Raw genomic sequence first — 11,042 nt, forward strand, 5'->3', positions numbered from 1 at the left:
GCGCCTCGCTCAGCCAGTGAGCGGGAACTGGTCTGTATGTGGGATCCGAACCCTCGGGCGGGAGCGCCGCCGCGCTTCCCAAGCGGCGCACTTATCCAGTGCGCCACCGGGCCGGCCCTAGGAAGACCTTTTTATAATTTACATGACTGTTTTTGCTTATTCTTGTAGTGCTTTGCACATAGTAGGTGCTCCATAAATATTTGAATTAGTGAACAACATGATTTGTACACACAAGAAGTCTTCAAAAAGATCATGGAAAGATTCATATTACCTAATTCTATTTTTCCACAAACTTTTTGAAGTACCCCTGTAAAAAGTTAGAAACATTATGCAAAACCTCTGACATCTGAAGACACAAGTCAAGTAGTGTTAAAAGCAATGAACACAGGTTTCTAAGACTCTGAAGTAAATAAAGGGTAGTTGGGGATCCAAGCTGAAGCTGTCCTGTGTTCTGGCATATTGCTGTCACTCACCTGCAGACCAACTATATCTTTAGGCACCCATGTCACCACCTGAATATGAATTTTACTTCCCATGAGGTAGGAAGCACTAGAAATAACAATAAATATGCATTAGAAATGGGGAGTCAATCTTTGTAAATGAGGGCCGGCCCGGTGGCGCACTCGGTAGAGTGTGGCGCTTGGGAGCGTGGTGGCACTCCCACCGAGGGTTTGGATCCCGTATAGAGACCGGTCTGCTCACTGGTTGAGCGCGGTGTGGGCGCGACACCAAGGGTTGCGATCCTGTTGCTGGTCGCGGTACGGGCGCGACACTGAGGGTTGCAATCCTGTTACCGGTCATGAAAAAAGACAAAAAGGAAAAAAAAATCTTTGTAAATGACCATAGACTAGTTTACAGACATTTAAATATTTCACCTTCATTTCATCCACTGTATATGGGAATTATGAGGATGCAGATACTCCCTGAGACTTAAAAATTTTCCTTTAGAAATAGTATATTTTCAGCTAAGATCTAGAGTGTGCTCTCTTGGATGGCTTAACCATCCCCAACTCCAATGTCTTTGCACAACCCAGATGCTTAAAATCTCAATTTTTGAAAAATAATGCCTTTTAAAAAGTATTATTATGTGTCCTTATTTTAATTTCCAAAATATGCTTATTTTTTTCCTCAGTGAAAATAACCACAGCCAAGCAATTATGGGGAGAACTAACTAGTGAACTACAATAAGAAGTCAGTTTTATGGGTCAATATATGTTCTTGAAAATCTGACCGTACCAATTTTTCTTTCAGGTCATCAATTAATCTATACTTCATTTTTAAAGAATGGGCTATAAATCTTTATTTTCAAAGACCATGTAAATATCTCTCATTCTGCTCCCCCATCATATCCTAAAACCAAGGATTTACTTTACAGCCACAAAATGAATTCTCTTGGATTAGACAGCAATCTAGGTATAGGACTGAAGACAATTAACCTCTGCTAACATCTGGCTCAGTCTTTATTTCTACAAATGCCCTTCCTGACACTAGGGAGTTCAAAATTTACGTGTCAAATGATGAAACAGAATCTAATCAAGGCACAGATATTTCTCTTCACAGTTCTCCCAACTCTTCGACCTCTCCAGATCAGTCAATCAGAGGACATGACTGGCTATGAAACTCCTTCTCAAAGACAAATCGGCAAACAGAAAAAAAAAAAGTTTTCTATTATCTTCTAAGAGTTATTTCTTCACAAAACCTTAGGGCCTGGAAGGTGGTGGCAGTGAATGTCTGCTAATTAATTATTACCACTGTGGAGAAAGGAAAATCTTTTTCCCTTGAGATATTTTCTTACCATTCTTTGTTTTTGAAGCAAACAATGACATATTTAAAAAAAGAGAGAGACTTCACCGTGTTTCTTCACTTTTCCAGTAACATTTGGTAATTGGGAGACAGCATATCAAGGGGGAACATATGGAGACAGACAGGTTAGGAGACTTTAATAATATTTTTACTTAAGTTCTGAAAGAAATACACTACCCTGATTTATCACCAAATTCCTCATTTTACTCTCTTCCATACAATCCGTGGTAAACTTCCCGTAAGTATTATAAGGCAACAACTGAGGGGCACTTACCCATGCCACTCTCAAGACATACGGCAGATCTCAAGATTCACCAAAAACTCCAAGGTTTTAATTTTCACTTTTAATTACCTTTTACTTAATAATAAAATGAAAAATAAGAATATATGAATACATACAATCTATATACATATATTTATTGCAAATACTTAAAATTCTTATGTAAAATGATTTTTTCTATATTTGTGAAAAAATATGACTTTTTAAATGGTGTTGACACCAACTTCTCTGTACATACCCTCAATTCCAATGTTAACAATTCCTTTAAAAAGGCAAAAGACACAAAATTTCAGAATTTTCCAAACCAATCTATACAAACCTTATAGCCAGAAGGGAAAAATAGCTTGTGGTAAATAAGTCAACTTTCTTTTAAAACAAAAAATAAACCCAAAACTATTCCCCTTATTGCATTTTTTGGAAATAATCTGAGTGTCTTTAGAGTAACTTCCTTTGAAATAATTTGTGCCTTAACAGTGAGGTCCTACATTAAACATACCATATATGAGAAATTCAGTTTTCCACTGTCACTTTTTACATAGATATTAAAATATATATTACTTAAAATATATTACTGGAAAGCTATTTTTAAAATTGATCTTTAATAGTTGTATCAAATGTAAAGCATTAAAAAAAATAAAGTAACCAAGAATCTATGAAGCTATTGCTTCAACTTTAGGAAATGTTTTACCTATTGTTCTCTTTCAATAGGTATGTAGGTACTGAAACATGGTAGGAAAGGTCCCTGCCTATCATCATGTTTCTCAAAGTCTCTTTGGACTATTCTAAAAATTGAGCTGAAAACTGTCCTTGGCCAAGGTTTTTACTTAGCACATTGTTGTAATGCAATGGGGAGATGTTTCTCTCCTTGCTGTGATGGGAAGCCTGTAGGTCAAAGAGAAAAACAACCCTGGCACTGCTCACTGACAGGGAGTTCTAGAAATAAATAGCAGTGTAATGACCAGAGAAAACACTCCTCATAACAAATCATTTCACCAAAGAGTTCTTTAAGATTCTTTAAAGTGGAGAAAGGCAACAATAAGCAATTAGAATGGTAACTGTAAGGTCATTAATATGTGTGACTTTGCACCTTCACCTCGAAAGCAATAAGATCTTCCTTTGGCTACTTATTTAAATCTGAGACAAGCTCTAAAACATCTACATCTGTGCGCCTTCTCAATTCATGTTAAGTATGCTCCCCCCACCACAAGAAAAATTTCCAATGGCCAGCTTTTATTCTTTAAAATATTACATGAGATACTATAGACAGCTTCAGTATTTTGAGCACAGGGGTTAAGGAACAGAAGTAGGGCAAACAACTCCAGGTTATTTGGCTTTAAAATTCTTAGATTCAGGGAGCTTTCTCTATTATACAACTTAGAATATTTATAAATAAGACTGAGATGATATTATTAATGCTATCTCCCCGAGGTGACCTGCAGTGGAGGATGTCTGAAGGCTAGGGTACACTGGAGGCATATGCATCAGGCACAATGCCTGACTAGTCACTGGAAATAGTGCCACATAATACTCTAAGAATAAGCTTAGCAGTTATTAAAACATTTCAGACTGAAAGGTAAAACAACTCAAAAACTAAGATGCAAATTGCTTTGAAGGTACTAGAGTACAATAATCTAATAATTTAAAGGTTTTCTTGTTTCTATTGCTTCATTTTCTAAAGGGTCAGATAGTAAATTTTTTTATTATTGTTATTTTTTCTGTTCAATTTGTAAGAGGAATGGCTTTCCACTCATTGTTTTGAAACAAATAAATGGATTGGTATTTAACTTACTACCAATCTAAAAGAATCTAATTGTTCTCTCATCTGATCAAGATTGAGGCAATGCACATAGCTGGCAATTTCTGTTTTAGGAGTATTCCTAAATGCAAATATTTAGCTGAGTATTATTTGTTAAAAAAATCTGGTGAATAGCAATGCTTAGGACCTATCTGCAAGAGCCTGGGTCTAGATGAAGAGGCACAATATGGTTTGCTCTCTAAGTAGACTTGAAAATCCCTGATGCCTTTCCTCCTTCCTGGTATAGTCTGTTTATCCTTAGATTAATAGAACCATGGAAGAAAGCCTCTCTGAAAGGAAAGGAAAAAAGCAGAAAAATCACTTTCATCAATCCAAATTGGTGACTGACATTTAGCATGGGGTCAATTCTGAAACACTCAACCTCTTCCAGCACACAGACCACACTCAGCCCTGGCTCTGAGGTAGGGAGTGAAGAGGCTGGGCACAAAGAGTTGCTCACCCAGCAATAAATCTTCTTAACCCCCTCTCAGATTACCCAGGATACTGAAAGTTTGGTTGCAAAACTATGGTTTCTGTTTCCTACTGGTTCTTGACTTGAGAACTTATGCCTTATGCCTGGATCCCTGCAGTCATCTTACCTCTTAGCTATGCATGTGCTGGAAGAAAAGGGAAGATAGAAGGATATCCTATTGTTTTGGCTGAAACTGGAATAGGTATTAATCCTATGTTTGCCTTGGGCACAAAAAAACCAATGAAGAAAAATGAAAAATAGTGAAGTGAGTTTATAGGGTTTGGAGCAGGGACCGTGGGAAAGCATTAAAAGAAGTGTATGATGCAGGGGGTGGGGTGGGCAGGGATGGAGAGCAGAACAGGGACAAAACACAGATTATTACTGCCTACTTTCTCCTAATCTGGAATGTGACTTAACTAACAAGTTTAAACTGTCCTGCATTTTGGAAATATCACATCCTGAATACTTCAAGTACAAATACAACTGTACTAGGTGGCACTAATATTTACACATTTCAAATTAGGAGGTTTGAAATCGATATGCAAATGATGCAAACTGACAATCTCCAATTTAATACCAAGTTCTGGCAAATTACAGGTTTATTTTAATGTTCTTGAACCATGACCTAAATGTTATGTACTCAAAAATTCTTTAGTCACTACAGAAAAATGTAAAAAACAAAAAAAGAAAAATAAGCAAAAACAAACAACAGAACACTGGAGCTAATTTTTCTTCCTTTCCAGATGTTCCCTTAGCCATTCACTGAAGCCCCTTTACATTAGAAATGTCTAGTGTATAGACAGCCGTAATCCAAAACAGGGGACACATTTTCTAAAGCAGGAAGTGTTTTATACTGCATATGCGTGTGTGCACACACTTGTGTTTAAAGCAAGATGAGATAAAATTACTCCCTCCTCCCCAGACACCTGGGAGGTCAAAACAGGTTGAACAGAATGAGCAAATGTAGCATTAATGAGCTCTTCTACCTGTGACAACAGCTGACTATATACAACATTAGATACTGGGTTGGGAGAGAAGAGGAAAAGAGAGACTACCTTGTTTCTAGTGTTAAAATTGTTTTCCAAAGTTCTTTAGGTTCAGTTTAACAGTCTCTGCAGTTACATTCCCCTTACCTAAAAAGACAAAGTTCAAATCACCCCATCACAACACTTTTCTGTTTGTTTTATACTAGTACACCAACCTTCACAGATCACATTCACTGTCTCAAGGCTAGGGAATGAAATTAGGGAACAGCAGGGATCCACAAACTTCAAGCAGAGTGCTTGGCAATAGTACTGGTTTATGGATGCCAAGAACCAAGTCAGAGCATTCGGAGTCGGAAACACTACCTGTGTTCCACTTAAGGTAAAGGAACTGAGTAAACCCTAAATCCAAATCCTGCAAATGCTGAGTAATCTATGAATAATCTATAGCCAGACTGTCAAGACATAATCAGTGTAAATGGTTATTTCTTTGGACCATTCCTTCACTCCTTCCTTTTCCTAGCCTCTTAGGAAAGGTCAGAAGGGAAACAGCTTCCTTTCACCATGCTTGGCATTAAACTTTTCTCAGAGTCACAGGAACTGAAACATAAATCTGAATTCAAAGTAATACATTATTACCTAAACAGTTGGGAAAATAACGTTAAACAAAATGTGACCTATTTACATGATTTTGTAAGTGCAAACTTGTCACAAATCCACAGCTGAAACATAAATCTGAATTCAAAGTAATACATTATTACCTAAACAGTTGGGAAAATAATGTTAAACAAAATGTGACCTATTTACATGATTTTGTAAGTGCAAACTTGTCACAAATCCACAGTCTTGCTTGACTTAAGATTTACTATACAAGGTGTTCTTCCTCTAAAATGTAAAAGATTTGTACTGTTTTCCTGATTAAGTAACATTTGTCTCTTAAGACAAATGAAACCTACTTATTTCTGTGATTCCAAAAAGGACGCAAAAAAGCACATCTTGTCAACACTTCCCTTCCCCCTCCTTTACAATATGTCTCTTTCTAGTCTCATTACCTAACAACAAGGCAGGAAACACACAGTTTGGAGGGGCCAATGCAATCATCATGGCAGAAAGCTCCACACTCCTTTACAATATGTCTCTTTCTAGTCTCATTACCTAACGACAAGGCAGGAAACACACAGTTTGGAGGGGCCAATGCAATCATCATGGCAGAAAGCTCCACACCCTTTGCACATGATCATGGCTTTCAATCGACAATAACATTTCGAAGGTGTGTCCTCTATGCTGTTCTCTTCAGGAAAGGCTTGAACAGGAATGGTCTGTCCATGGCTGCTGGAATTCATAGCTTGGCTAGCAGGGATGGTTGTGACAGTCACTGAAAAGGACATGACATCACCTACATTGCTAGATACCTGGCTACCTGGTACAGCAGAGTTATGGTCCATGTCAGATGAGGTGGCAACATTGATCATGCCTCTGTAGCTTGGCCCTATCTGTGTGGGGCTTCCATACAACTTTGGGGTTTGCAATGGTGGAAGGAGCAGAGGCTGATGGGTGGGACTGTCTGCAGGTAGAGGAAGAACAGTAGAATTGAAAAGCTCAGGGCTGCTACGCATTGTCTTACTTCTCACTGCATGAGCCATTTGCTTCTGTGCTGCCTGAATAAAATCTCTGGCTAAGGTCTTTTCATCAAATGTTTGGCCTCTAGTGAACAGGTAATTCTCCTTACTTAAAGTGGTTTGCTCATTCACTGCTGTCTCGGCCTTCACATTCTTATTAGCTAAACAATCATTGGTGGATAGGGTTTCCCTGCTGTGGGGTCCCAAACCTGTGTCACACTTGCCAGAACCCTGGGAAGCCTGAGGCTCCTCCTTCACCATGACAGATTCTTGCTCATCACCAGTGCTTTCCTCATCAGTATCGTCTTCTCTGCTGCTGCTGCTATCTCCTGTTGTATTTTTACAGTCTGTATATCCCATTTTCAAGGCTTCAGTGGGGCTACTTAAAGAAAAACGGTCTTCAGGGTTTACAGAATGGGTCCTCCTAAAGCTTTCTGAACCTCGGCCATAGGTGGAAATATTAAGTAAGTAGTGACCTGCCATTGCAGGCTTGGATGTCCTTCTACCAGCAAAACCCAGCATGAACCTCTGGCTTGTGGAGATGTCTTCTAACTGGAAACCTGAGTGAGTGAAGTTGAACTGGGAGGGCGGAACAAATGAGAGAACGTTTTGCCTCCGAACCCTCTGGATGAGAGTCTGAAGGATCTGATCTTGGGTTGCTTTACTTAGTCCTTCTTGGTATTGGTGTATGTCAATGCTAGAGTCCCTCAGATCCTTAGCTGAAAAAAGCTGAAGAGGTCTTGGAACCTGGGGGACCTGCTTACTTTGCAAGGTTTTACCCAGTTGCTGTATAGCTGGATGGGACTGTCTCTCAGTAACTTCCTCTCTGGTGCTGTTTTCTGTTGTACTGGTACCTGTGAGTGCTCCCATCCCCTTTTCCTCTTTTGTAGTCAGTGGAACAGTTTTCATTTCAACTTTGGTGAGAGGTTTAGGCAAAATTTGTTCCATGGGAACATCTTTGCCCTGGAGCAGCTGAGTAACTAAAGGATTATTAGCAGGGATACTAGAGCTTGGTCTTGAAATAGGTCCATTCATATTTAAAGAAGTTCCTTGGGCTTTAAGGCTTGAAGCTGCTGGCAAAGTGCTTGAGGATGAAGCTGATCCAGTAGGTGCTGTTGTTACAATGACCTGGGGTACAGGAAGCTTTTCTAAAGTGGCTGTTGTCAATAAGGATGTTAAAGGAGAGGGAGTCATATCCACTGGAGCACTAGCATTTGTCACTGCTGAGGCTGAAGGGTTTGATGTATTCTTACTACAACCTGCTTTGGGCTCAACCATGCCATCAGCTGCAAAACGAACAGGTGAGGCACCTGAGATTAGAGCAGGACCTGTTGGAGAAGATGCTTTCTCTTGTCTACAACTACTGGGCCCTTGTTGGTGGCTGAGAGAGGCTACTGTGCCTGTTGCCCTTGTGGGGTTCAGTTTTTCATTATTCAGTTTCTTTATGTGGGCTGGTGATGGGACACTTGTGCATGCTCCACTGATGGCAGGTGTTGGAGGCCTTGAGGGGGTTTGCTGTAGTTGTGCTCCAGAGACACTATGAGGCTGTGCCTGGCCTGGGGTCTTGGTCTCAGATTGGGGCTGAATCTCTGGACCACAGGATAAAAGCTCTCTCGTACTTCCCCTGCTTCCAGTTCCTGCCAGTTCCAGTGTGGGGCCCTTTCCAGTTTCACTGACTCTGTCTGAGCCTGGACTCCCTCCTCTAGCAGTTTTCCTTTCACTGCCCTCTCCTGGACCTTGTCCACCCCCTGGACCAGGTCCTGGAATGGTCCCTCCAACTGAGGCGGCTGCAGCAGCTGCGGCGGCGGCTGCAGCTGCTGCCCTCTGTGCTTTGACCAGCTGGGCTTTTGCTTTGATGTCTGCAAGAGTTCTGGCTCCTGTTCTGTTAGGACTAGTGATGGAGACTGCAAAACGAGCCCTGGGAGAGACCTGCGATGCAGGAAACGGCATGGGGGAGATTCTGGAGACCGGGATCTGAAAAAAGCAGGGGGAAAAAAACAATAGAGCTTAGCTTTCATTTATAACAACGCTTCGTTAATCCCTACATTTTTAGAGTAGATGGACACTACAGCACGTGTGACAAACATGGAGGTCTATGGCTGCAATATCAAACCACGGAGACACCTACGTAAGTTTATCTCTAGGGTCCTTCCACCTTTTCTATTGGTGTCAAAGACTTTTCTCCCTCCACTCCCACCCTAAATCCCCACATCTCTTTTCTCAATACAATTCCCTCCTACTACTCACAACTGCATATTATTTAAGACATACACTTTTCTATGGTATCTGCATTTTTAGAATGTATGTGTATGTGGGAGAAACAGGAAGGAAGGAAAAAAGGAAGAGAGGAAGGAAGGAGGGAGGGAGGGAAGGGAAGAAGGAAAGAAAAAAAGAACAACACCATTACTGTCTTTTACTTCTTAGCTTTACTACAAAGGTCCAGGAGAAAATACTTGTTCTTCTCTGCTCTGCAGACACACACGCACAGTTAAGCATATGGGCTGAATTATCTCAAATTACAGAAGCTTCTACATAGCACTGAAAGAAATCTATTTTATATACAATTCTAACAAGCCTATATAGCATTATTTACTCAGCACATAGTATTTTAGAAGCTGCCGACAGTAAGAAGGAAACAATTGTTGTTCATTGTTAATACCTACAAGGGACTACAGGGAGAAAATGGGAAAAAGTAGATAAAATTAGAAAATTAAACATAAGTAAGTTGTTTAGGGGAATTTTATATAGGGACAAACAACCTTACATAAGACTACTCTTGAGAGTAATACCATACCTAGCAAAATAAATGATATCTACCATAATGGCTGAAAATCATCAATAACATGTTGAAATCAACTAAGGACAATCATTAAAAGTAGTTAAAACAAAGTTTTAATACTTAAAAAAATACATTTCGGTTATTTATGTAATCAGTCCTATTGCCTGATTATGCAGAATAAATGAGATATTAAACTTTCTCTTTAAGTACAAAACCATTCAAAGTTGTCCAGGCACTCATAATTTAACTTAGTGAAAAGCCATACCCTGGCACAGCAGGGGGATTAGATTCTTTTCTTTTTATTTTCTTTTTATTTTTTTTTCCTTTTTGTCTTTTTTCGTGACTGGCAACGGATCGCAACCCTCAGTGTCACGCCCGTACCGGACCGGGACCGGCAACGGGATCGCAACCCTCGGTGTTGCGCCCGCACCTCGCTCAGCCAGTGAGCCGCCAGTCTGTATGTGGGATCCGAACCCTCAGCGGGAGCGCCGCTGCGCTCCCAAGTGGCGCACTGTAGCAGTGCGCCACCGGGCCGGCTTAGATTCTTTTCTTTTTAAATGTAACTAAATTATGACATTTGTAATAAAATTCAAATTTTGTTTTCTACTTAAATTTTGATTAAAAAGTTTTATTATAAATTACATTAAGTTTTGTCTAAGAAAGTCGGATTTGTGGTAAGGTCTAATGTGAGAGTTGCTAAAGCAACTTCTGGTGAAGTCTTTTTTGAGGGGATGATAAAGGAGAAGAAAGTAAAAAAGTAAAATTATAGTCCTGTGCTGTTAATGACAAGGATACATTCTGAGAAATGCGTAGTTCAGTGATATCATCACATGCAAACATCATAGCGTATACTTACACAAACTTAGATGGTATAGCCTACTACACACCTAGGCTGTATGGTATAGCTTATTCCTCCTGTGTGAGTAATGCATTATGCTACAATGTTAAGAGGGCTATGACATGACTACATAGGAACTTTTCAGCTCCATTATAATTTTATGGCACCACTGTCATATATGCAGTGTGCCAATGACCCAAACATTGTTATGTGGTGCATGACTATATTAATTTGGTCACAGTGGATTTAAGTTTTCAGTGTAGAGTCTTTCTGGATTAGCAGAAAGTAGACAGAATATGATATAATCCAGCCTCCTTACAGATGAGGATAGAAATGATAGGTCTTGCTCAGTGTCATGTACAGTAAAACCTAAATTATAACTCGGCTCTCAGGTCTGGAGATAAGCTCTGATTGACATTTATTAAAGAAAGGTTTCTTTCTTTTTTTTTTTTTTTTTTTTTTTTTTTTTTTTT

The 11,042-nt window shown here is 39.6% G+C and overlaps 1 protein-coding gene across 1 annotated transcript in view; it reads right to left on the reverse strand.

Annotated features, from left to right (window-relative positions):
* Nucleotides 1–6,484: 6,484 nt before the first annotated feature.
* Nucleotides 6,485–11,042, reverse strand: part of ASXL2 (additional sex combs like transcriptional regulator 2) — a 149,379-nt gene continuing 144,821 nt past the window's right edge. The window contains exon 13 of the mRNA XM_008577069.1: nt 6,485–8,926. Coding sequence (XP_008575291.1) covers nt 6,485–8,926 — 2,442 coding nt within the window. The remainder of the gene's footprint in view (nt 8,927–11,042) is intronic.

This window comes from Galeopterus variegatus, unplaced genomic scaffold (genome assembly GCF_000696425.1).
Source record: "Galeopterus variegatus unplaced genomic scaffold, G_variegatus-3.0.2 Scaffold1447, whole genome shotgun sequence".
In the NCBI taxonomy this organism is placed as follows: domain Eukaryota; kingdom Metazoa; phylum Chordata; class Mammalia; order Dermoptera; family Cynocephalidae; genus Galeopterus; species Galeopterus variegatus.